The following is a 26,158-nucleotide window of genomic DNA, read 5'->3' as shown; positions in this document are numbered from 1 at the left end:
GATTACTTTCTAAGTAGCTCTGATTTTCTATAATTTTTTAAGAGCAGCTAGTTTAAGGTTTTTAACAAATTCTAGTTTTTCAGTTTCAACCTCATCATTCAGTGCTTTCTCCCTTGGTGTGTGTCCCCCCCCCCCAAAAAAAAATATATATGACGCTTTTGAATTATTTGACCTCTCCTTATTGCCTTTGAAGTCTCCCATATGGTATGTTTATCAGCTCTACAGAATTATTAATATTCTCTTAATATAGATGCCAGGTCCTGTGTGACATTTTCATTTTGTAATATAAAATCATCAATATGTCAGCAATTTTTGTTGTGGTTGTCCATGGCTTGTCCTTTCTATAATAATCAGAGCATGGCATGAAAACTCTGTTGGGATACTGCCAGGGAGCTGCCTCCACGTCGATTCCGGACGATCCATCAATCTCCCGTAGAAACGCAGTATCAGTCAATTAGCGACACAAGCCTCAGAAACAGCTCCCACATTCCGAGGACTGGTGCATGCTCTTTCAGCAGAGTTCGCACAACGAAAGACGCACTCAGGAGAGCATTATTTACAACTTTATTCAGCGTTGGTCAGAACAAAGGAAAAACATGACTCCCTGTCTGCGTGTCCAGGCACACACAGAGAAAAACAACAGCTATATACAAAAGAGAAACATCCTGTGAACAGGAAATACTCAGGCTGTGACACAACAACCTGCTCCCTTTTTAAGGTGGAACAGAAATATCCTAACAAACTCAGCATCACCTACTGAAAAGGATTGACAATACCTTGAATACATACAAATGGAAGGACAAATGATTTCACACAGAGACTCTATATATATTTAGTTTATTCTTTTGCTGTCAGGTGCTCCTTCTTGTTCAGATCAGGTCTTAGTATCATAATGTAGCACTTGGGTATGAAGATGCAGCCCAGGAGGCCAGCACTAGAAGCCAAGATAGAGAAGACCTGCACAGCTACCATGTATTTTCCCTTGGTGCTCAGGTAGGTGGGCACAAAGGACACCCAAACACTGCAGAAGACCAGCATGCTGAAGGTGATCGGCTTGGCTTCATTGAAGGCCCCAGGAAGCTTCCTGGCTAGGAAAGCCACCGTGAAGCAGATGGCAGCCAGGAAGCCCATGTAGCCAAGGGCACTGTAAAACATGGCAACAGAGCCTTCGTTGCATTGGACAATGATCTCTCCAAGCTGGGAGCTCATGTCAAATTCTGGGAATGGAGGAGAGATCCCTAGCCAGATGGTACAGATGAGAACTTGGACACTGGAGCAGGAAATGACAATGGAGTGGGCCAAACTCTTCCCCAGCCATCTCCTCACCCTGTTCCCTGGTTTAGTGGCCAGGAAAGCTAGCACAACAGTGATGGTTTTTGCCAAGACAGAAGAGACAGCAATTGAGAAGATGATGCTGAAGGTTGTCTGTCGGAGAAGGCAAGTCACTTTTCTTGGCCGTCCAATGAAGAGGAAGGAGGACAAAAAGCAGAGCAGGAGGGAGAAGAGGAGGATGTAAGAAAGGTCCCTGTTGTTGGCTTTGACTATAGGAGTTTCATTGTATTTCATGAATATTCCCAAAACAAAGCCTGTGGCTGAGGATAAGAGTAGGGTAAAGGTAGCCAGGATGATCCCCAAATACCCTTCATAGGCCAGGAAGGTGATCATCTTGGGAACGCACTGATCATGGTCCTTGTTTGGATGTTCCTCTTCCAGACATTTGGTGCAGTGTCTGGCATCTGAGGAAGAGAAAATTGAAACTGTCCAGAGGTGCATCTGGAGTCTTCATTGTACATCTTTCTCTGCATACTGAGGACACATCTCTTAACCTTGGGCTTTGACAGGTAAAGTATTTCATTTTGTGGGAGGTGATTTAAAAACAAGGGCAAAGCAAGAACCCTATTCAGCGACCCAGAGTGGCTGGGACAACCCAGTTAAATGGGAGACATACAGTGGTAGCTCGGGTTAAGAACTTAATTCATTCTGGAGGTCCGTTCTTAACCTGAAACTGTTCTTAACCTGAAGCACCACTTTAGCTAATGGGGCCTCCCGCTGCCGCCGCGCCGCAGGAGCACAATTTATGTTCTTATCCTGAAGCAAAGTTATTAACCCGAGGTAATATTTCTTGGTTAGGGGAGTCTGTAACCTGAAGCGTATGTAACCCAAGGTACCACTGTATAATAAATTAATGGTGGTGATGATGAAATACCTCTCAGTCCCTCCCAGAGTCTGTCTCTGAATGAATCTTGGCCCTCTGCCCTTGATAAGGAGTCACCCACCTTTTCGAGTAGAGATTGTCCCTTCTGCACATGGGGAACAAGCATAGCAGCAAACTGGTTTTCCTTCTTGAACTGCCTTGGCATATCCAGGGCGACAGCTTTCAGTACACCTGGAGTGAGGGACAGCCTAATGGGTAAGACAAGAAGGTGCAGTGAGGGGAAAGTGTTAGGAGTATACTGTACAGTGGTACCTCTGAATGCGAACGGGATCTGTTCTGGAGCCATGTTCGCATCCTGAAGTGAACACAACCCGCATCTGCGATTCGCTGCTTCCGCACATGCACGTGATGTCATTTTGAGCATCTGCGCATCTGCGAGCGCCGAAACCTGCAAGTAACGCATTCCTCACTGAGCTCCACTGAACCCCAAGGCAATTTTCTTTTGATGCATACTATTTTGGTGTGTTTGTTTGCTTGTTTCTACATTTATTATTCCTCTTTTCTATGTCTTAGGGTCTTGCTAGATTCAACATGCTGCCTTATTGCAGGGCAGATATGTGGGTAAACGATAGGCAGAGCGAGTCTGATAGAGGTGGAAATTGTCCCTCATGTCTTGCTACGATGTCCTTTTTATGAGGATATATTCTCGGTCTTTATCATCCCTGTTATACAGAAAATTCCAAGTGGGTCTGAACCTCAATGTTTAAAATCCCTGATAGAGGATAAGGATCCAGAGATCACGTTAAGGGTGGCCAAATTTTCCTCTACTTGTACCATTCCTTCTAGGCATGGGTCTGAGAATATTTTTCTTTGCCCCACTCCTTTCCTTGAGAAAAAGGTGCTGTTTACCACTGAGAATCAGAGCGAAGTCAATCCTCAGAAAACCCAACTGGCGTTTGTTACGATTCAGTAGTAAAGAGTGGGTTTCGAAATGGAAAAAACAACTCCTCCTCTCAGACCTGTGCCTAGCAAGCCCAGGTCTAGCAGAAGTGTGGAGGAGCTCTTACTGTGCTCAAGGTACAGGACAAAAGGCACAAAATCCAAATCCAAGAATAAGAGCAACTGCAAAACAAAACTTGGGTGATGAACAACTATCTCAATGGGATGCACTTTTGTGGATTGATTCTTATCGTGTATTTAGATGGTGGGCTAACATTTCATAGTTCTGTAGGGTGGGGGGGTTACATGATGGGTAATTTAACATGGTGGACAGCCAGTGAGAATGGAAACCAAACACTGTTCCTGTTCAAAAGCAGTGGCAGGCTGGTGAGTTAACCTTCTGAGGTGCCATTGGCTAACTGCTGTTGCTGTCAACTCTGAATTTCCACATTCCCAAATGGGATGTGCTTAATCCATGTCCCTTTCATGGATACAAAGCTCATTGTATGAACGGGAGACCCCTTTGTTTTTGTTTTAAAAAGATTTAATACTTTCATTTTGCTTTAAACACATACAGGTAAATATAAACAACCAAAATTACAAAAGAAAAATCCTTAATAATGATAATGATGATGAAAAAAGCTAAAAAAAACTACAATAAATATCAAAGCACATGGCATAGAACATAAGCCATTATGGGAAAGAAAAAAGAAAAAGGAAAACAGAAAGGTGGAGGAGGAGAAAAGAAAAGAAAAGAAAAGAAAAGAAAAGAAAAGAAAAAGAAAAAGAAAAAGAAAAAGAAAAAGAAAAAGAAAAAGAAAAAGAAAAAGAAAAAGAAAAAGAAAAAGAAAAAGAAAAAGAAAAAGAAAAAGAAAAAGAAAAAGAAAAAGAAAAAGAAAAAGAAAAAGAAAAAGAAAAAGAAAAAAGAAAAAAAGAGGAAGATGAGCCAAAACACAAGAAGGCTCATCTATTGTATGCTTCCGTCAAGGTCACAACAGATCATTATTCTTATCAATTCTCTCTATCTGCATTCCATAGAAATGGGAGACCCCTTTGATGCTGCTCCCATGTGTCACACTATTCTGTAAGTCTTGCTCCCTGGTAAGTGTTTAAAAGTTTGCAATCAAGTCCCATTTGCTACATTTTAACAGGTGCCACATCAAATAAAGTATCCCCTACCTTTTTAAACTGTTTGGGCCACACAATAGCTTCGGGGTTAATCTTGAACATTATGTCAGCGGATGTCTCTCTCTCTACACTCCCAACTTTCACTCTGGCGCGAGACATGTTGGGAAACATCACCCAGTTCACAATATCATAACTGCCGGGCAGCTCCCCATTCTCGTTCAAATACAGTTCACCCATTGAGGTATTAGAAAACCGGATTGCTCTCAAGAAAGGGTGAAGCTGGAATGACAAGGGAAACACCAGGATATAGAAAGCATAATAGACCAGCCCTGCTCCCTTTGAGCTCCCATGAAGTTTGGCAAGTGTAACACTCAGCTAGTGTATATGCCATAATGAATATCTGGGCTTTTAGTGTTCTTCGGGACAAGAATGGTAAATGTGGTCTCAGCAGCTGTGTTACTCAATTTTTAGAAAACAATTTAAGAGCAACACACATTTAGCCGAACAGAAGCAACGCTGATTGCAACAATCAAAGGACGAAATTGAAATTTCCACCTCCTTACATTCCCATGGTCAAATAGACATTGATTTAGAAACATTTCCCATAATTTAACAATATCTGTGCTTGCTGGAAAAACATTTTTGTTTCAACAACTTTTCCCCGCATGATGAAAAGCTCTCTGTCTTCATGTATGAGGTTTTTATTCTTTGAAAAGAGGGAAAGGAAATACCTGCCATGGCTGCAGCCTTTGATGTCCCAACCTGTCTCCGCCATCTCCCATCAGCATCCGTTTTGATCTCGACGAACGTGCAGCATGTAAAGCGTGTGCCACGGCTTGGACATGGAAGTAAGTGCTGTAGCTGTCTTGGGACAGGGCCCTCTCCACCTCCTCCCGGGGCAGAGGCTCCAGCTGCTGCTGCTGCTCCTTCTCTGTGCATCTCATCTGACCTTTCACAGACAAGGTGTGCTTTGAATACGAGCAACGATCTGATTCATCCCAAAACTGAGAAAGAAGATAGGAATATGGTCCATAGTAGTCGTGTGTGGTCCTTTTGGGGGTCTTAATTATAAAGGAGAAAGAACCGTGGATGTACTGAAAACCTTCGCCTTGCAATACTACGTTGATGTCCTGAAAACCGGTTGTGATCCAGACCCTTGCTCCAACATGTTCCCAAATCCTTTTTTGTAGTGTGATGATTGCCACCCATCCCATCCGCGTGTTTTCATAGTAAATAAACACACTGACTTGTCTCCATATGGCAAAGGGTACCCCGGATACCAACCCTTTATAGAGAGTGCCTTCTGTCAGTCGTTTTGTGAAGGCAACACAGATTCCACTCTGGATCATCAGAGATGTCAGGGCATTCATGAACCTCTCTCCATTCTCGTTGTCTGGAGCAACGAGGCCAATCCACGTCCATCCAAAATGCAGGAGCAGCTTGACAATCCCCCGGTACTGGGGATCCTCTTTGGGGAGCAACCGGTAGACAAAAGGGAACTGGGATTTGTCATCCAGAGCCTGAGCATTGAAGCCGTAACTGATCTAGTGAGGAAAGAAAGAGATTTGTGCTTTGCTTTGGTCTCAGGATAAGAACCAGACATTTATTAACCTGAAATGATTAATATTGGTGCTGGTCTGAAACATCAAGAGGTGGGATGCCAGGTGGGCAGAGACTGGGTTTGGGAGCCCTGGATCCAATCTGCAGCGTTTTAACTTAGTTTTGGATGCCCTGCCTTGATTTCCCTGGAGAGAAAGTGGAATTTCATGCCTATGAATTTCTATTCTGCCCCTTCCCCTTCATACCTGTGGTACCTTGTAGATGCTTGACATGATTGAAATGTGTTTGGAAATCACAGAATTGGCCCCTTCAAGAACAGCCAGCAGGTTATCATTCCCTTTTCCACAGGTATAGTTTGGGATGTTGCTTTCCCCACCTGAAAGCAGGTTTAGCATGGCGTCGGATGTTATCATTGCATTGAATAAGCTCTCATAGAAGTTGTAGCCCAGGGTGATGTTGGCTAAGAGCCTGGGGTCCCTGTTGATCTCCTGGATGGTGAACAAGAAGGACAAGATGTGCCAGTACAGCCTACCTGAGAAACTGCAATAAATAAATACTTTTTAAAAAAAAATGTGAAACAACTGTTCACCATTCAGCGACTATACAGTTGTTTTGATTCCCCCACATAATGGCCTGTACATCTGCCGTGAGGACTGAGAAAAGTCATATTCTTCTTGCAATATGAAAAACCCATTTGCCACTTAACAATAAAAGTAAGGAAATGAACACTCCATCACAGAAGGGAAAGAAACACACAGCCTAAAGGGACTAAGAAACTGAGGATGTCCCTTGTAATTAGGAGCATCTAGAGTAAGGTTACCAGACATCCCCATTTCCCGGGGACAGTCCCCAGATTCACACATCAGTCCCCATACAAAACCCATTGAAGTTGAAAAGTGTCCCAGACTCATTGAAAAAAATCTGGTGACCTTAATCTAGAGTGTAATTGAGGAAGCACCAAAACCATCAATATAACTTTACTTATGAACGAAGCCTAGTGGGTTGAAGTTGTTGTTTTGTGGTTGGTTGTTGTTCAAAAAACTGAATAGTTACTTCTCAAATTTTGGAGATTTGACACTGGTAATGAGGAGGTCCTATGACTTACTGGCTTGATTTTTAAAAAATAAATTATTATTCATTTTGGCACTTCTGCCAAAAATGTCTCCCAGGGCAGGTTTAAAATGTCACTGTTACGAGGGCTTATCACCGAAAAATACACAGCACAAAAGCAAAAGATCTCAGGAGGCAGGGTGGAAACCTAGGAGGGATTTTTCCATGAGTTTTTGGGCCAGGAAGAAACCTATGTGTATGCACGCGCGCGCGCGCGCGCACACACACACACACACACACACACACAGAGAGAGAGAGAGAGAGAAGTTCTGACATCTGTTTGCCTTTAGGAAATTGCATGACTTGGGTGACACCCTCGCCTCAATGAATCATTTTGCTGAACAGATTTACTTACATCCTTCAACAGGCAACACTGCATCATAGCAGCCAGAACATCTTCCCAGGGCTGACAAAGGGAACTAGAAAATAGGACAGGCATCTTGGGAACCTGTGCCCCCACTGCAATCGTTGCTGGTCTCCCATAAGCCCCCAGCCAGCATGGCCTATGGCCCAGGATGACAGCCCAGCAACATTTGGGTGCAGTGGCGTACCGTGGATTGTCAGCACCCGGGGCAAGGCAAGTAATTTGCACCCCCTAACCCGTGGATTTGCGCCCCCTAACCCTAACCATCAGATGTTGCGCCTGGTGCAGTCGGCCCCCCCTGCACCCCCCACGCTACGCCACTGTTTGGGTGGTCCTCAGCCTTGATCCAGGGACAATTTCTGTTGTAAACTGGAGACACATAACTTCCATCAGCCTATAATGACTTACTGGTCAAAGTTGGTTACCGGGAGCCGAGAAAAGTCATATAGGTTTTGCTTAAAAGGATATTGTGGAGATATGATCCCGCTAATGAGGAAATCTCCAGGCCGGAAGTAACTCCAAGCTTCTTCTTCTATGCTCAGATTCAAGGGGCATTTTGCCTTCAGCTTCCCACACACTCCATGGGGTATCAATAGCAGAACGAGCAGAACCAGCAAGGGTACCATCCTGGCTCTGCCTCCTGCACCTGTCTCTCCTCCAGAGCCTGCTAATCAGAAGATGGTGAGAACTCTTGCAAGGCCAAACCCACAGCAGCTTCACCCCTACAGGAGCATTCAGCTTCAAGCAGACACATCCCTCCCTTTCACCTGCTCTGTGTCTCCTCAGTTTGTGTCTCACACAGGAGATACGTTGTGCACCAACTCCCCCAACTCCCCCTGGAAGAACGCAACAGATAACCTCAGGCTGGCCTTTATTCCAATGTCTAGGCGATCTCCAGAAATCTCTCTCGAGCTTTGGCAAGAATAAATCACTATGATTTTGATGTAATTATAATTAGGAGGAAAGCTCATCCCCACAACATCCTGAAATCATTGTGGCAGCTGCAGCACTGGAGGAAAATATGTTTGTGAGGGATTACAGATGCAGCTCCAAAGTTGGCACGGGTTGTGTGAGAGAGTGTTTTGCCCAAACTTTGGTGACAAGAGCATTAGAAAAGCAGTGGGTCAGTCTAAACAGCCAGGGGAGGGTGGTCCCTATGGGCAAGGGGGGCACTGCCCAACCAACCTGTCTGCCTCCACCTAGTTTCCTGCCTCCTTTCTTACAAACAGCCCAGGTGATGGTCCTCGCTATCAGCTCCCACCTCCTCCTTAGACTCCGTGTTGCCCTTGCAGAACTCAACAAGGGAGGAAGGCAAGAACAAAACCTGAATCGGTTGGTTCTGTCTGTTCCTGGCTCTGGTTCCAGTTATCTGCTGTGGCGCCATCTACTGTTGGGCTCCCTGCCTTCTGCCCTACCAGCCACAATGGAGTCAGAGTGGGACCTTGCGGGGAGGGTGAGATGGGAAAAGGATTCTTCTCTTTCCTTCACATGCTGGACCACCTGCCCTTGAGTTGGCTAGGAAGCATGCTGGGTGGTAGAGGAAGGCAGAGACATGTCATGTGGTGAATGGTACACCTGCCTGGTACACCAAAGCCACGTTTCTTGGGGAAGTTAGGAAGGTAGTGCCACAGTAGCCATTTTGCCCTGTGTGGAAGGGTCAAAGCTCAGTACCCACTTTTGCATGCGAAAGGTCCCAGACTCAGTCCCTGGGAGAGAGCCTGGTCTGAAATCCTAGATGGCTGCTGCCATTCGGTAAAGACAATGCTAGGCTTGATGGCCTGACTTAGTATAAGGCAGTTTCATACATGATGGTGCTGCTGTTCTGGGCTTTGTAAAAAAATTTGAGGTCTAAAAAAGCGTATTAATCCAAACTTTGTGTTGTGCAATGGTTAACGTGTTGCACTAGGGCTTGGGAGAAGAGGACTTAAATCTCCATACTGGGGATTTAAGGGCCAGACACTGTGCCTCAGCCTAACTTACCTCACAGAGATGTTCTTGTTGTGAGGATCAAGTGGGAGGAGGGGAACCATATAGGTCACCTTGAGTTCCTTAGAGGAAAGGGAATATAGGTGCAGCCAGGAGAGATCCCAGCCACAACTGGCAACTGAAGGAGTTGAACTGCTCAGGGACCGCCTCTCTCCATATGAACCTACCTGGACCTGGAGATCATCCTCTGAGGCCCTTCTTCGTGTGTCTCCTCCACGAGAGCTCTGGAGGGTGACAGCACAAGAAGGGGCCTTCTCTGCAGTGGCTCCCCATCTGTGGAATGCTCTCCCCAGGGAAGTTCGCCTGGCGCTTTCATTATACACCTTTAGGCACCAGACAAAAAACATTCCTCTTCAAGGCCTTTGGCTGACTGACATCTGATGCCCTTTTAAATGTGTTGTTGGAGAGGGGGTTGCTGGTTTGCTGTGGTTGTTATTTCTACTATGTGTTCTGTGGTTTTTATATTGTAATGTTATGTTGTGAACCCCCCCTGGGTCACAGAAGAATCCAGAGCCCAGAAGGAATCATGGAGAGAAACAGAACAGGTTGGCTGTGACTGCAGCATTCAGCACCCCGATTCATGGGGGTCCAGAGAGTTTTGGGACTGGAGGCATATATTTAGGAATGACAGAAACCGTTGCGGGCAGCGCAAGATACACATTTCACTGGTGGTACTCAGAACACTCCCTCCCACAAAAGACTACACATACAACACATATTTACATTCAAAAGACAAAGAATGAATTCCCACCATTTAGGGAGGTAAAGAAAAAGACACTTAAAATGTGTATGCAGTCTCACACACACTACAAATGAGACACAGGCAACACCCTTCCAAAATGGGCAAAATCCCCCAGCCACACAACCCACCCAAACTATCCGCTCCCCCACTGTGGGCTGGGCAGGGGTACCTGGCAGCAACTACAGGTGTGTGAGAGGCAAGAGATGTCCCCGGGTTGAAAGCGCCACAAGCCCTTCACCTGGTTGGCCTCTCAGTGATTCAGCTGGGCCTGACTCTGGGGCACATGAGCTACTATTGCATTGCACCCCCACAGACTGTTGTGGGGCCTGAGTAGGCTGCGAAGGTTGCCTTTGGTTGCTGCCTGCCTGTGGCGTCACAAAAGAAAAGGCAAGTGAGTGGATAGAGAGGTGGGCTGGTGAGGGCAGAGGCGGGAGGAGGGGGCTGCTCTATATTGGCTGCTGCCTGCCTGGGCAAGGGAGAAGAGGTAAAGGAAGAGTTTCAGAATTCTTTGATCATTTGATAAAAAGCCCAGCTAGGTGATTTGTCCAGCTTAAAATCAGTGTGGGAATATGATTTAATAACAAATACTGACGATTCCACCAGAAAAGGGCTGTGGTTGGCAAGTATATCTCTGTTGGCAAATATTAGAAAACTCTCACACGAAATGCGGCATAGATGGTATGGGACATATATAGCCCAACTAGCACATATTACATCAGCTGTAATAAGCCCTATGTGTTGCCATGGTTGTGATACTAATGGGACCTACTTTCATCTATGGTGGAAGTGACCACACATTCAAACATTCTGGTCCCTGATTCACACAGAACTATTAGCGATACATAGGAACTTTGCTCCGGAATGTTCTTTTTTAACATCGTTTCAAGGTACAAATAAAGATTTAACGTCCAAACAATTTATCACCTTCTCAGTATTTGCAGCTTAGATGAACTTTCGTACAGCACTGGAAGGAACTCGACAACTTGAATATATAAATGTGGTACAAGAATGCATAGAACATTGAAATTGGGGGGGAGGATTTACATCAAATTTAAGACTAGTTCAAGGTAAAGCACAGCCACAGGCTGTGCTTTTCAGTGTGGTGGGGCTTCAGATAATATGCTAATGACAAAAAAATCTATGTGATTTAATGCCACAGGTGAACAGAAATGTCTGGTGGTCATAAAAATCCTCTTAGGTTATTGTTTTGCTTAGCAAAAGGTCTGGTCCTTTTTCTCTCTTCTCTTTTCTTCTACCTTATTCCTACCCTCATTTTCCTCAACTTGGGTTTTTTAAGCAGTGTATGTTTTATCAGGTCACAGCAAACCTACAGCAAACAATATGAAACAACATACATTATATTTATCAGCATTGAAAAAAAATTGCTGTTGTCTTTTGTATTTAGTTGGATATTTTGGAAAAATTATATGGGAAGCTAATTTTAAAAACCCATTATTTTTTTAAAAGCACCCCTTTTGGCCCTACCTGTTTTCCTCCAGTGTAGATAAATGTGGTTCTATTCAGCTAATTTTTACTCAGAGTAGACCCATTAAAATGAATGGACCTAAGATAGTTATGGTCATTAGTGTCTATGAGAGAGTAAAAGCTAGTTGAATACAACTCATGGTTTGTGCTAACGGAAACATTTTCTGCAGACAATGATTTGAAGTCCCGTAAGGTTCTCCTTATCCCAATCCTTAGCAAGATGATTGTATTCAAGGCGATGGTGCAGGGCAAGACAAACACAATGAAATGGAAGATTGCGAATCAGTTCTGTCTGCAGGTTCAGTTTCCATTTCTTCCGCGTTCACCTCGATGACCACAATCTCTTCCTTGATGGCAACTTCCTTTTCGGGAGGAACATAACCAGATGTGGAAGGCAAGGCTTCGAGATCAGAAGCGCTGTCTTTTGGTACCCTGTGAAAAGGATCGTGGCCTGTGGGTTGCTTTGCCTCCCTCTGGTTTTTGTCATGGAGAAATGTATAGGGCTCCATTAATTCGCCGAGCATCAATTCTGTGTTTAGAGCACATTCAAAGTTGTTGTCATATTCCCCAGTCACGGACAGTAAGCCACCTTGCAGCGCCAACATCTGAGTTAGCGTTTTCATGCCAATTACTTTCTGTTCCTTTTCCTTGCCCTCACCCTTTTCCCTCTTCCCGCCAAAGCACTGCTCATCGAGCTGAATCAGCTCCTCGTTTGTAAGGCGTTCCGTGCGAGACGCAAGCACCTCTCGCACGTCCTCCTCATCCACACCCTCAAAGCCAGCCTGTGCTGCCAGGTCCACAATAGTCTTATGTGCAGCGGGCAAGTCCTTCGCCAGCGCTCTGTGATCATGAACATACTTGGGGCATAAGCTTTTCCAGGCAGCGTTCAGAGTCTCTTTTGTAACCATCGACCAAGCTGTAGCAATGAAATCCACAGCCTTCCTTATGTTGAATTCTTTCCAAATGTCCACGAGGCTTCTGCTGTTGTCTTCGGCACTCTTCGTGACCATGTGTTTCATGACAAGCTGCAGATAGTAAGCCTTGAATTTGCTGGTGACTCCTTGGTCCATAGGCTGCAATGATGAAGTCGTGTTGGCAGGCAGAAACAGAACACGGACATTGTCGGAATAATCGTGGCTGCTGACAGGGTGGCCAGGGGCGTTGTCCAGCAGGAGAAGCACTTTGTTGTCCAGGTTGTTCTCCTGGCAATAGTCAGCCGCAAAGGGAGAAAAGTAGCTCCTGATATAGTCGCTGAAAACTTCGCGAGTGACCCATGCCTTTTTGTTGGAACGCCACAAAACGGGCAAAGTTGATTTGGGGATCCCCTTCAGCGCCCTGGGGTTCTCTGAGTGGTACACAAGGAGGGGTTTTAGCTTCACGTCACCCTCTAGATTACACCCCAGCAGCAGCGTCAGCCGATCCTTTGACACCTTGGGCCCCGGCACCTTTGCCTCCTGGATGGAGATGCTCGTCCGAGACGGCATGCGCTTCCAAAACAGCCCCGTTTCATCCATGTTGAAGATCTGCTTCGGGTGGTACCCGCCTTCCTCAATGATTTCCTGGAAATGTGTGGGGTAGGTTGATGCGGCCGCAGTGTCGGCAGTAGCTGCCTCTCCCCTTAGCTTAACGTTGTGAAGGTACGCCCTCCTCTTGAATCTGTCAAACCACCCCTTGCTGGCCTTGAACCCCATGCCTACAGCACTCGCATCCCCCTTCTCCGCCTTCTTCCTCTTCAGATCCTCAAACAAAGACAGCGCTTTCTCCTGGATGAGGAGGAAGGACAATGGGGCGCCCCGATCGCCGTGGCAGTCAATCCACTGAACCAGCAGCCTCTCCAGAGTTTCGTAAATTTCTGCTCGCCCGGTTGTCACCTTGGTTAGCTTTTCGCTCTGCAGATTTTCAGCGCTTGCTTTTATCCTCTCGCGGTTGTTGAATATGGTACGGACTGTAGACTTCGACAAGCCCATGGCTAAAGAAATGTCTTTGTTTCGTTCCCCGCGCTCTGCCCGCTCCACCACCTCCAGCTTGACCTTCAGTGTGTGGGCTGTTCTAGCCCTCCTGCTCCTTGCCATGATGGCCAGTTTTTTCTCCGCTTTCTTCCTTTCTTTCGGGGACTTCCCACTACACCTGAAGCACTTTCCACACATCGCACATTTATCTGGTTTCTCTTTCGTGTGAGTTCCTAGAGGTTTAGCAAGTGATCTGCTATCGCCAAGGCTCTTTCCGCACTCGACACATACATATGGCTTCCACCCTGAATGTATTCTTTCATTACTAAAATTCCCACTGGTGCAGAAGGTCTTTCCGCAAGCTATGCATTTATACGGTTTCTCCCCCACATGGATTATTTCATGTGTAGCAAGGTCTCCTCGATTGCCGAAGCTCTTTCCACACTCAAGACATGTGTACGGTTTCTCCCCGGTCTGGATACTTATATTATTTTGACAATGTTGTTGCTTATTCGGAGTGACGATTTCGGGTCCAATTTGGTTTCCAAATTTCTCTTTCCACATTTCGTACTCTGCAGATGATTGCACGTAATTCTCGCTGGGCTGACCACCTTCTGTTTGGGAAGGAAAAGGAAATCCTGTTAAGATGACAAGGCAGAAACCAACGACCTCATCAGGGAGAAGCCCAATTAGCTGCTTCTCTTTTATGTGCATACAAGGCCCACCCCCCAACCCCCCTTACAGGCACCAGCTCCTCCTTCAGATCTTTCTGTATAGGGACAGAAGGTCTCAGTAGGGATTCTGAGCCCTTTTCAAAAGGACACTGTTAGAATCGCGGAAGGAAGAATGCATTCAATGCACAGATCCTGAAAATAGGAAGGTGTCTTATACTGAGTGAGCTCATTGGTCCACCGCCAGCAGCTCTCCAGGGTTTCCAGCCTACCTGGAGATGCCTGGGACTTTTCGTCCAGAAAGCAGAAGCTCTATCCTTGAGCTACAGCCCTTCCCCACATTCTGCTGGTGCCAGCCCTGATGAGCTTCAGGTGCCTTCTGAAGGCATAGGAACACAAAAAGCTGCCTCCGTCTCTTGGTCCACCTAGCTCAGACCAGGATCTCTCCCAGGACTATCTAGAGATGCCATTGGGGATTGAACCTGTTGCCTCCAGCATGGAATGCTCTACCTCTGAGCAACCTTTTAATTTACCCAGTCATTTGGCTGAGATCTAAAGGAAGAATTATTCATCTAACCAAACTGTGTATTATTCTGAGGTTGCATTCAGAATGAATGAATGAATCTTTATTTAATAATAATAATAAATAATAATAATAATAATAATAATAATAATAATAATAATAATAATTTATTTATAACCCGCCCTCCCCAGCTGAAGCCAGGCTCAGAGTGGCTAACAATAGTAAAATGAAACAACATTCTAAAATCATTTCATTATAAATGAAATTATATGTAAATAAAGTAGATTAGCCAAAATACTGAGGGACTTATGCATTTGCCCTGTGTGAGGTTTTGGTATTTCCGTACAAACTATTTCATTTCATTATTTGTGTCAGCCATTGGCCATAGCAATAAAACAACAATCTTCAGATCTTCCCTTTTAACGCCTCAGCCCAGTATACCTGAAGGAGCATCTCCACCCCCATCGTGCAGCCCCAGACACTGAGGTCCAGCTCCGAGGGCCTTCTGGTGCTTCCCTCCCTGCGAGGTTACAGGGAACCAGGCAGAGGGCCTTCTCAGTGGTGGCGCCCGCCCTGTGGAACGCCCTCCCACCAGAGGTCAAGGAAATAAACAACTATCTGACTTTTAGAAGACATCTGAAGGCAGCCCTGTTTAGGCAAGTTTTTAATGTTTGATGTTTTACTGTGTTTTTAATGTTCTGTTGGGGGCCACCCAGAGTGGCTGGGGAAACCCAGACAGATGGGCGATGTATAAATAATAATTATTATTATTATTATTATTATTATTATTATTATTATTATTATCATCATCATCATCATCTGGAGCAGGGGTGGGACTTCTGCATTTGCCCTGTGTGAGGTTCTGGTATTTCCATTCATAGTATTTTACATAATAGAATTAGAATACAAGAAGACTTAAATTAAATCTTAGATAGGGAAGGCGGTAGTGAGTTTGGATTGTTGGATGGTGAGTGATGATTGAACGAGAGTTTGGGAGGGAGTTTGAATGTTGGGGGAGAAGCAGTTGAGATTCATAGAATCATAGAATTGTGGAGTTGGAACAAACCACCAAGGGTTGTAGGACCCTGGCAGAGACACATGCCTGACTAGCATGTTCTCTCCTCCTGGTCTGTCATTCAGGAGCTTCAAAAGCTTTCTCCCGCCCGAACATCACAGCGACTGATACCAAAAGGCATTAGCATGCTTAGGGATCCTGCAGAATGTTAGCAGTTCGCGTAACAGACTCACTAGCTCAGCATTTTGGCTAATCTACTTTATTTACATATAATACATTCAGAGCATTCTGACTTAGCTCCTTCCTCTTTCTCATCAGACAGCAAAGAGAGAAAAAAACAAAGGGCAATAGTCCCAATTCACGGAACACAGTAACATCAAAACATCCTGTTTCCGTCACTTCCCACTCTGTGGAATGAAAACATACACCGTCATGTGATAGAAAACAATCCCATGACTGCAAACATGGAGCAAGAATCCTAACAGGGTCATCTAGTCCAACCCCTGTGTCAGGGAATGGTCTGAAGACGAGGACTGGGGAATGCATTCACAGGCAGATCAGCTCCTCTCAGAAGAGGAGGGAGAAGACAGGGAGACAAAGTCCATCCTGACTCCACGTTGTCTCCGGACGTCCATTGATCTCCCGTAGACACGCAGTATCGGCAATTAGCGACACGAGCTCCAGAAATAGCTTGCCACATTCCAGAGCCGATGCACGCTCTATCAGCAGATAATGCACAGTGAAAGATGCACTCAGGAGAGCATTATTTACAAGTTTATTCAGCGTTGGTCAGAACAAAGAGAAAACATGACTGCCTGCTTCAGTGTCTCCAGCACAGAGAGACGAAAGCAAAGACACAACTGAAACATCCTGTGAAAACAGGAAATACACAGGCTGTGACACAAACATCCTGCTCCCTTTTAAGGTGGAACGGAAATATCCTAACAGTCCCCCCCCTTGCCTCCAGCATTTTCAGAAGCAGAGAGAGATACAGACGCAGAACATATTCTCCAGGAGTTGCCTAGCTATGAAATAATGAGAAACGAGCAGGAGCAGCTAGCAGATACGTCATTGGAGAGTGTGGAGGGACCCCCCTCCCCAAATTCTAGGAGGTCCAATCATATCAGAGAAGGCAGAGAGGGGGAGGGCCTTCCCGTTGGCACTCAGGATGTTGCTGGGGAAGTGGAAGGGAGGAGTCAGACTAGCCTTGCGGAGAGATGTGTTTTTTGTGCTTGCAACACGAGGCTGTAATGAAAGGACTATAAGTCTATCAATTGCTCGTTAATTCTTATCTGTGAAGTTACTGAAGGAAGAGGAGTACTCTCCATGCCTGACACCCTGCAAGTTTGCGTTTAGTTTGAATTGGACGTGAAGCAGGACTAGTTCAGTACTGTAGGAGCAGCAGTACAGTAGCCTTTCTTGTCATTGTACAGTCATACCTCGGATTACAGACGCTTCAGGTTGTGTTTTTCGGGTTACAGACACGCCGAAACCCGGAAGTACCGGAATGGGTTACTTCCAGGTTTCGGCAGTCGCGCATGCGCAGAAGTGCTAAATCATGCTTTGTGCATGCGCAGAAGCATCAAATTGCAACCCGCACATGCGCAGACGCGGCGCTGCGGGTTGCAAACGGTGCAGGTTGCGAATGTGCCTCCCACACAGATCACGTTCGCAACCTGAGCGTCCACTGTAATAAACAAACAAATAAACGAAGACAAAAGCTATACCCTGTAGAGGGGCCCAAAGGGTCATGTTGCAAAACACCTTATTTACAACTAAAAAGCCCCCGAGAGGCGGCCACCCAACCGCTGTTTAAAAACCTCCAAAGAATGAGGGTCCACCACCCCATCTCCAAACATTCCGCTATGCTTGGCTGTGCTAGGGCTGGAGAATTCTAAAAAATGTTATCTGTGGTGGCCGCAGAAATAAAGGGGGTTAGCGAAACACGCATTAAAAAAACCCCAGCTCATGGCTTCACAGGTGGTGAAGGGTTTTTTGGTGTAGTGCCAAATCATCTCAGAGTGAGGGGGGGTGGACCCTCCCCCACTATTACCCTACATAGGTTTGCCTCAAACACCAGAAGACAGCTAAGAGTGATCCTTACCTAGAAATCTCAGGTTCCCACAAATCTCCTCCATGACTTCCTTGTGCAGAGCTCTCTGGCCCAGATCCAACAGTGCCCACTCCTCCTCCGTGAAATGCACAGCCACCTCCTCAAAGATCACTGGGCTCTGAAAAAAGAAAGAATAACATATTTGCCCCCTACCACACACACAGGCAACAGCATTTGCAAGCAAAGGCTTCCTATTGGGCAGGTGTGGAAGGATCAAAAGGGGAACCCAGAGACACCCAGTCTTCCCCTGCTTCCAATCTCTCAAACCGTTCTCCTCTTACCTGATCCGGGGGCTTGGTAAGAACCGCGTCTGCTCCATCCCAAAGACGAAAAGGGCCGGAAGGACGCTCCAGGGTCATTTCGCCGCCTGGGAGGGACACAAAAATGATGGGATGATGAGGCTGCCCTTGAGACTGACCCAGAAACTCCAGCGGGTTAGAATGCCATGGCAAGACTCCTTATAGGGTCCTCGCCACAGGATCACATTCACCCGGTGCTACACCAGCTGCACTGGCTCCTGGTGGAGTACAGGGTCAGGTTTAAGGGGCTGGTTTTAACCTTAAAGCCCTATACGGCCTAGGACCCTCGTACCTATGAGACCGCCTCTCCTGGTATGTCCCACGGAGGACCTTACGGTCTTCAAACAAAAACATATTGGAGGTCCCGGGCCACAGGGAGGTTAGGCTGGCCTCAACCAGAGCCAGGGCTTTTTTAGCAGTGGCTCCGATCTGGTGGAACGCTCTGTCACACAAGAGACTAGGACCCTGCGGGACTTGACATCTTTTTGCAGGGCCTGCAAGACAGCGCTGTTCCACCAGGCCTTTGGCCAAGGCACAGTCTGACCCCCCCCCCTTCTGTAATCCTCATAGAACTCTAGCCCAATGGTTGCCATAATTTGATTCTGAATTGATTTTAGAATGTATTTTAATTAATTAAATTAATCTTTCTCGGGGAGGGAAAACTGGAGAGAAAAAATGATGATGTGTTTTTGATGAATTGTTATGTTGAAACTCCTAATAAAAAATATTTTAAAAAAAGAAAGAATGTATTTTAATTAATTGACTGCAATTTTATGTAAATTGTGCTGTTTTTACTGTTGTTAGCTGCTCTGAGCCCGGCTTTGGCTGGGGACGGCAGGATATAAATAAAATATTATTATTATTATTATTATTATTGATCCTGTTAGCTGCCCATTCGAGGTGCTGGACCTTAGTAGTAAAGGCCCCTAATGGCCATTGCTAGCCTTCTTCTGAAGATTAGACAGATTTGAGAGACAATGAAGTGACCTCTGCAAGACGCAAGCCTGGGCAGTGTGTGTGGTGGTCCGAGGCTGCCTAGATAAGACTGATGTGGTCCAAACAAAAGCAGAGCAAGACTTTGGGCACCAGCTTGGCTGCAGGAGGTGCTGGAAGGAGGTGGACAAGGCGCCATCCAACCACCCTAGGGGCTCCCCCCAGGAGGATCTGCTCTACAAGAAACCAAAGCCATGGAAGAAACACATTCTCATCCAGACACCTTTGACAGTTCAGCACCTGGTGAGAAAAACAACCCTCCCTCCTCACATCACAGCTTTGCTTCCTTTCAAAGCGATGGATTGGAGCTAAATAAGTTGTTGTTGTTTTAAGCTCCAGTCCATCTCCTTGAGTGGAAGCAAAGCTTTTGTAGATGAGCACATCTTCATAAACCGTGGGAGGAGATAGAGTCAAATGTTTCAAGATCACCTGTGGACCCTCACCTGGCGAGGCAGCTCCTCCGTCACCCTCCAGCACAATCCACCTGAACTGTGGCCTCTGCATGGGACCCAGGGTGTCCTCTGCCTCGAGAGGACCTCTGACCACTTCTCTCCACCCCTCCACCTGAAATAATAATAATAATAATAATAATAATAATAATAATAATCCAGTAGTGATGTATGGAAGTGAGAGCTGGACCATAAAGGAGGCTTATCGCCGAAGAATTGATGCTTTTGAATTATGGTGCTGGAGGAGACTCTTGAGAGTCCCATGGACTGCAAGAAGATCAAACCTCTCCATTCTGAAGGAAATTAGCCCTGAGTGCTCACTGGAAGGACAGATCGTGAAGCTGAGGCTCCAATACTTTGGCCACCTCATGAGAAGAGAAGACTCCCTGGAAAAGACCCTGATGTTGGGAAAGATGGAGGGCAGAAGGAGAAGGGGACGACAGAGGACGAGATGGTGGGACAGTGTTCTCGAAGTTACAAACATGAGTCTGACCAAACTGCGGGAGGCAGTGGAAGACAGAAGTGCCTGGCGTGCTCTGGTCCATGGGGTCACGAAGAGTCGGACATGGCTAAACGATTAAACAACAACAACAACAACAACAATAAATTTTATTCATACCCTGCCCTCCCTGGCCACAGCCGGGCTCAGGGCAGCTAACACCAGTAAAATTACAGTAAAAACATAATAGGAAGAAGAAGAAGAAACCAATTTAAAATGCAGGTTAAAATGCAATTTAAAATGCAGCCCCATCAAAACCATAAGGGGAGGGAAACACAAGGATCAGACTGAGTCCAAACCAAAGGCCAGGCAGAACAGCTCTGTCTTGCAGGCCCTGCGGAAAGATGTCAAGTCCCGCAGGGCCCTAGTCTCTTGTGGCAGAGCGTTCCACCAAGTCAGGGCCAGTGCTGAAAAGGCCCTGGCCTTAGTTGCGACCATTAGTTGCGAGGCATTAGAAGATGAAGGAGGCAGGGAAAGTGAGGGCAAAAGGTGTGGATTTCAGAATCCTATGGCTCATGCCATCCACCTGTCAGGGAATGGACTGAAGAGGAGGAGGAATGGTGGAAATCACCCAACCCTTCTCCTGTAGCCTCCAGAGCAGAAGATGGCAGCATTGAATTACAGCAGGGTTTCGAGGAAGATCACAGCACAGAGGCAGACGAACAAACGAGTTGGGAGGTGATAGGAGAAGTGGGAAGGGAGACAGAGCCAGCTGACACGTTGTCACTGGACAACATAGCTGATCCCCCGTCCCCTAGAACTCGGTGTTCATTAAGAGCGCAAGAACAAAGGGCACAGAGACAGCTGACCACTGAAGACACCGTAGAAACAGATGCTGTTGCTAGAAAGGGGTGGAGCTCAGTGTGAGCAACGCCATTATTGAGGAATGACTGGATTTCTTTGTCTCTCACCATGATGACTGAATAAACTCCCTTCTTCTTGCTGCCATTGGGGGAGAGAGAGAATTCCCCAGGCCTGACACCACCTTTTGGCCCTGCAAGGATTAAACAGCTCTCACCTGTTTCTCCTCTTCCTGCTTCTTCCCCTCCTCCTGGCTCAGGAGGAAGCCTTCTGCCAGGGCCACTGCCTGGGAGCTGGTCTCCACTCCGCACTCCCTGACCCAGTTCTCCATCTCCGGGGGGAGGACAGCCAGGAACTGCTCCAGAACCACCAGGTCCAGCATCTGGGCCTTGGTGAGCCTTTCCGGCTTCAGCCACCGACGGCAGAGATTGTAGAGTTGGCTGCAAACCTCTCGGGGCCCCTCAGCCTCCTGATAGCCAAACTCCCTGAAGCGCTGGCGCTGAGCGTCTGGGTTGGCATTGTCCTCATCGAGGGTCTTCTGTTGTCCCCTTTCCCAGAAGTATCCGCTGCTCCCAGCTTGGGTTAAATGGGGTCCTTTTCCTGGCCCAGGTCCAGCTAACCCCTGCTCTTCCATCTTTGTTCTCTGCAGCAGCTGAGCTTCCAAGAAGACTTGAAGAACAAGAACATTTGTTTATTCGTTTTAGATATTTCTAGGTTGTCATTTGCCCAAACGCCCCAGCTTAGCACACAATTAAAACACCGGAACCGTATTTGACAAATGCATAAAGGTAATACAGGAATGAATCAACAAAGTTGTAAAATTCAACACCTATCCTCTGTGCTATTTAACATCTACATGAAACCACTGAGTGGGGTCACCTGGAGGTTTGGAGTACGCTGTCAGCAGTATGCTGATGACACTGAGGTCTTCTCTTGGTAATGGACTGGAAGAGAGCTAACAAATCAAACTTCAATCCAGAAAAGATTGAGGCATTGTTAGTGGGTGGTTACTTGAACCGGATGGGTGGGAGGTGACCTGCTCTTGATGGGGTTACCCGCCCTCTGAAGGAGCGGGTTGGTAGCTTGGGGGTCCTCCTGGATCCTAAACTGCCTCAGTCCAGTATACCTGAAGGAGCGTCTCCACCCCCATCGTGCAGCCCCAGACACTGAGGTCCAGTGCCGAGAGCCTTCTGACGGTTCCCTCACTGCAAGAAGCGAAGTTACAGGCAACCAGACAGAGGGCCTTCTCAGTAGTGGTACCTGCCCTGTGGAACGCCTCCCACCAGATGTCAAAGAGAAAAACAACTACAGTGGTGCCTCGCAAGACGAAATTAATTCATTCCGCGAGTCTCTTCGTCTAGCGGTTTTTTCGTCTTGCGAAGCAACCCTATTAGCGGCTTAGCGGATTAGCGCTATTAGCGGTTTAGCGGCTATTAAAGGCTTGAGGGATTAGCGGATTAGCTGCTAAAAGGCTATTAGCGGTTTAGCGGCTTAGAAAAAGGGGGTGGGGAGCGAAAAAAAATCTCAAGACTCGCAAGACATTTCGTCTTGCAAAGCAAGCCCATAGGGAAATTCGTCCTGCGAAGCGCACCGAAAAACGGAAAACCCTTTCATCTAGCGGGTTTTCCATCTTGCAAGGCATTCGTCTTGCGGGGCACCACTGTACCAGACTTTTAGAAGACATCTGAAGGCAGCCCTGTTTAGGGAAGATTTTAATGTTTAATAGGTTATTGTATTTTAATATTCTGTTGGAAGCCACCCAGAGTGGCTGGGGTAACCCAGCCAGATGGGCAGGGTATAAATAAATTATTATTATTATTATTATTATTATTATTATTATTCTGTTGCTCGAGGCTCAGGTGGCCTCAGTGGCCCGGAGTGCCTTCCATCATCTTCGGCTGGTGGCCCAGCTATGCCCCTATCTGGACAGGGATAACCTAACTACTGTTGTCTATGCTCTGGTAACCTCAAGGTTAGATTACTGCAATGCAATATACGTAGGGATGCCTTTGAAGACTGTTTGGAAACTTCAGCTGGTGTAAAATTCAGCAGCCAGGTTGCTCACCAGAGCAAGACGGTTTGAGTATAGTCTTACACCGATCCTGGTCCGACTGCACTGGCTACCAATTAGTTTCTGGACACAATTCCAAGTGCAAGTTTTGACTTATAAAGCCTTAAACGGCTCAGGAGTACAATGCCTTGAGGACCGCCTCTCTCCCTGTGAACTGGCCCGGACACTAATATAACCATCTGAGGCCCTTCTTCATGTGCCTCCTCCTCGAGAGGTCCAGAGGGCGGCAACACGAGAAAGGGCCTTTTCTGCAGTGGCCCCCCATTTGTGGAATGCTCTCCTCAGGGAGCTTCGGCTGGTGCCTTCACTATACATATTTTGGCGCCTGGCAAAACTTTTCTCTACAACCAGGCTTTGGGCTCATTAACACTCTGTTAAAGGGTCTGTTCTGTTCTGTTCTTATTATATTGGGGGGGGGGGTTGTGCTTTATGCCCTGAGATCTTTGGATAAAGGGTGGTATACAATTGTTATTGTTATTGTTAACACCTGCAGACACCAGGAAAGAGTTTGCTGAAAAATGAAAAAGGCAGACAATTCAGTTCTGAAGAGCTCAGAGCGCTTGGTGTTGTGAAGTATTTGGCTTTTTAAAGCAGAAATAAGGGAAGGCAGAATAGCAGGTTGGGGTGGGGCGTGATTCAGTGGAGAAGACTGCAGGGGCTTCTGAGCACAGGATCGAGAGCGATAGGCAGAATTCTATCAGCAAAACTAACGCCATATAAAACTCGCATCTTGCAGAAGTTGTACCCATAACTCTCAAGCTGTGGGAGCATAGGGAAACGTTGACAGCTGGGGGGGGGGGGAGGTAACAAAACATATCAATAAGGGAAATGAAGGGGAAGAAAAGTTAGGCAAATCTGCTTAATCTTTGCCTTGGGCTCACATTGTTTTGTTTAAGGGAAAGAGCGAGCTCACATAAAAATTGAGATTTATAGCCAGGCCAGAAAGAGAGATGAAAACAGATTAAAGGATGAAGCCGGCTTGGTCTTCTTAAACTGGTGTCCTCACGCAGAGTTGTTTTGAGCCCAGTCATATTGGAGACTATCGAAAAGACATCTGTATCTGTATAAATGCTTTGAATATTTTTATATGCTTTTGACCTCCCTTGCCTTTCTTTCTTTTTGTTAAGCCTCCTTTGACTGTTCAGATCTTTGCACCCAAATCCCGCCCCCCTTTGCACCCCCCCCCCGGCCCCGGGACGCCCCTCGAGCCCAAGTTGTGGGGAAGTGGGATCGGGGGGGCAGCTGTCACTCACCTCATCCAGGGATGCAACCCGTGGGAAGATCTTTTCTTTCTTTCCCACATGCAAAGCGCAGAGAGTGGAGAGGAATGGAATCTTGCAAAGCTCAGCTGCTCCTCTCCTCCCCCCGCACAGCTGCCTCTCTAGGCATCCGGCCGCCCCTTTCTCAGTGGCTTTCCCCCCCACCCCGCCTTTATTTATTTTTTGCAAAAGGAATACACGCCCCCCAAGGGTTAAAAGCAATTGCTCTCCAGCCCTAGAGAGGTCCCTGGGAATAGTCACTTCCTCCTCCCAAATCTTGGTGGGAAAGGGAGGGGTGTGGGTGGGTGCGATTTGCAGGAAATCCTGCAGTGCTTGTGGGGGTTTCTCAAGAAAACAGCAAAGGGAGATCATGGAATCAGTTGCATGGGACACGGAGGGGTCATCTAGCCCAACCCCCTGTGATGCAGAGATCACCGCTAGATCATACATGACCCAACCTCTGCTTAAAGGTCTCCCGTGAAGGACAGGGCAGCCACGTCGGAGGCTGGAGCCTAGGAAGTCTGCCTTATGCTGAGTCCTGCTGCCTGCACTGACTGGCAGCAGCAGCAGCAGCTCTCCCAAGATTTCAGATGAGGGGCGCTTAAAGTCCTGAGCAGGCTCTGTCTGCCCAGGACGCAAGTGAAGCAGGTAGAAGGGGGCTCTGCCACCCTAAAATAAGTATATGGTATGGACATGGCCACAGTTAAAAAATAAAAGACAGGGTGAAAGAGTTCAGCCCTGGCAAGGGAGCAGAGACGGAGGTGGAAGGAGGGCTCTTGGTTGTGAATGGTAGAGTTGGAAGGGTCCCGAGGGTCATCTAGTCCAACCCCCTGGAATGCAGGTGTCACATTTAAAGAATCCCCGACAGATGGACAGCCAACTCTGTTTTTAAAAAACCTCTGATGAAGGAGAGTCCACCGCCCTTGGAACAATTTTGCCCTTCTGCCAAGTCGCAGGAATCAGATGCAGCCCACGGTGCGATTTTCATAGAATCAAATATTCGGGGAGTTAGAAGGGGACACAACGTGGTCATGTAGTCCGAACCCCGGCAGGGCCGGAATCACAGCTAATTTTGCATTCTAGACTGGCATTTCTGTTCTCTCCTCCCACCAACCAGCCCCTTCCAAAGCATTCATTCCATTCTTTGCTCCCTCACTCCTGTTAGGAGTGAATAAAAACAAACTTTTAAGGATTGCAAACCCCAATGAAAAAAAAGTGCACAGCTGAAGATTTTAAAAGTTCAAACTGCTATTATCATTATTTATGTTTTGAAAGTGGGGGAAGTAAGCCTGTTGCTGTCACAGTTTGAGGTCTTGTGCTTTCCCCTGTGTTTTAGGCCAGTTTAACAGTAGATGCTTAAGTGCCAGGTTCTGGCACACACAAGCACACATAGAAAATGCAAATATAGGAACTCTAACCCCTCTTAATTAGTGAGTATGCTTCCCTCAGGCAGAAGTACAAACTTCTGCTAAGATGGAAAAAACAGAAAGCAGAAAAACATGCTTGGAATATCTCAATAAAGGCCTCCCGCCTCCCTCTTCTGGCGTACAATATTAGGCCTGCTGGAGAATGCTTGCAATGTGTGTACTATCGGACTCAGTGAATGGATGCAGTATTCTCATTCTCTCTATCATGGGCAGGATGGAGAGGTCAACCAAATAAGAGAATCTATGGAAAACTTTCCAGACTGGCCTCCATTATCTATAACAGAGGTCAAGCACCTTATTTCAGTTAAATAATAACAAAGCACCCGGCATAGACTATTTGCCCCCAGAACTGTTGAAATCCAACATCGGCTGGTGGGCCTCCCTGCTGGTGGTAATATTTCCTGAAGTTTGGGCCACTGCTGTGGTCATCCCTTTATTCAAAAAGGGCCTTCCATCCGATCTGGCTAGTTATAGACCAATTAGTTTGCTACCTGCACCTAGGGCTTGCCGATCGAAAGGTCGGCAGTTCGAATCCCACGGCGGGGTGCGCTCCCGTCGTTCAGTCCCAGCGCCTGCCAACCTAGCAGTTCAAAAGCACCCCCGGGTGCAAGTAGATAAAT

General features: G+C 46.7%; 2 protein-coding genes across 3 annotated transcripts; both read right to left on the bottom strand.

Annotated features, from left to right (window-relative positions):
* Positions 1–837: 837 nt before the first annotated feature.
* Positions 838–7,882, bottom strand: LOC310672752 (vomeronasal type-2 receptor 26-like; the record flags this gene model as incomplete). Its single annotated transcript, XM_083430401.1, has 6 exons — positions 838–1,736; positions 2,277–2,403; positions 4,954–5,766; positions 6,028–6,338; positions 7,248–7,311; positions 7,682–7,882. The coding sequence occupies 6 exons, from the start codon at positions 7,880–7,882 to the stop codon at positions 838–840; spliced, it is 2,415 nt and encodes an 804-aa protein (XP_083286527.1).
* A 2,642-nt stretch (positions 7,883–10,524) lies between these two features.
* Positions 10,525–24,232, bottom strand: LOC310670127 (jerky protein homolog-like). Of its 2 annotated transcripts, XM_083424813.1 has the most exons (6): positions 24,106–24,232; positions 20,999–21,450; positions 19,476–19,596; positions 18,022–18,107; positions 17,732–17,858; positions 10,525–14,032 (listed from the first exon to the last, which is right to left on the bottom strand). In XM_083424813.1, exons 2-6 carry the CDS (start codon positions 21,413–21,415, stop codon positions 11,700–11,702), a joined length of 3,084 nt encoding a protein of 1,027 aa, XP_083280939.1. In that variant the 5' UTR covers positions 21,416–21,450; positions 24,106–24,232; the 3' UTR covers positions 10,525–11,699. The 2 variants fall into 2 exon arrangements, with proteins under 2 accessions (XP_083280939.1, XP_083280940.1); XM_083424814.1 differs by lacking the exon at positions 20,999–21,450 and having other exon boundaries at positions 24,106–24,213.
* Between the last annotated feature and the right edge of the window lie 1,926 nt (positions 24,233–26,158).

This window comes from Podarcis tiliguerta (genome assembly GCF_965153285.1).
Source record: "Podarcis tiliguerta genome assembly, chromosome: 2".
In the NCBI taxonomy this organism is placed as follows: domain Eukaryota; kingdom Metazoa; phylum Chordata; class Lepidosauria; order Squamata; family Lacertidae; genus Podarcis; species Podarcis tiliguerta.
Note: the sequence above shows the minus strand (reverse complement) of the source record. Positions and strands in the feature narration are given on the sequence as shown.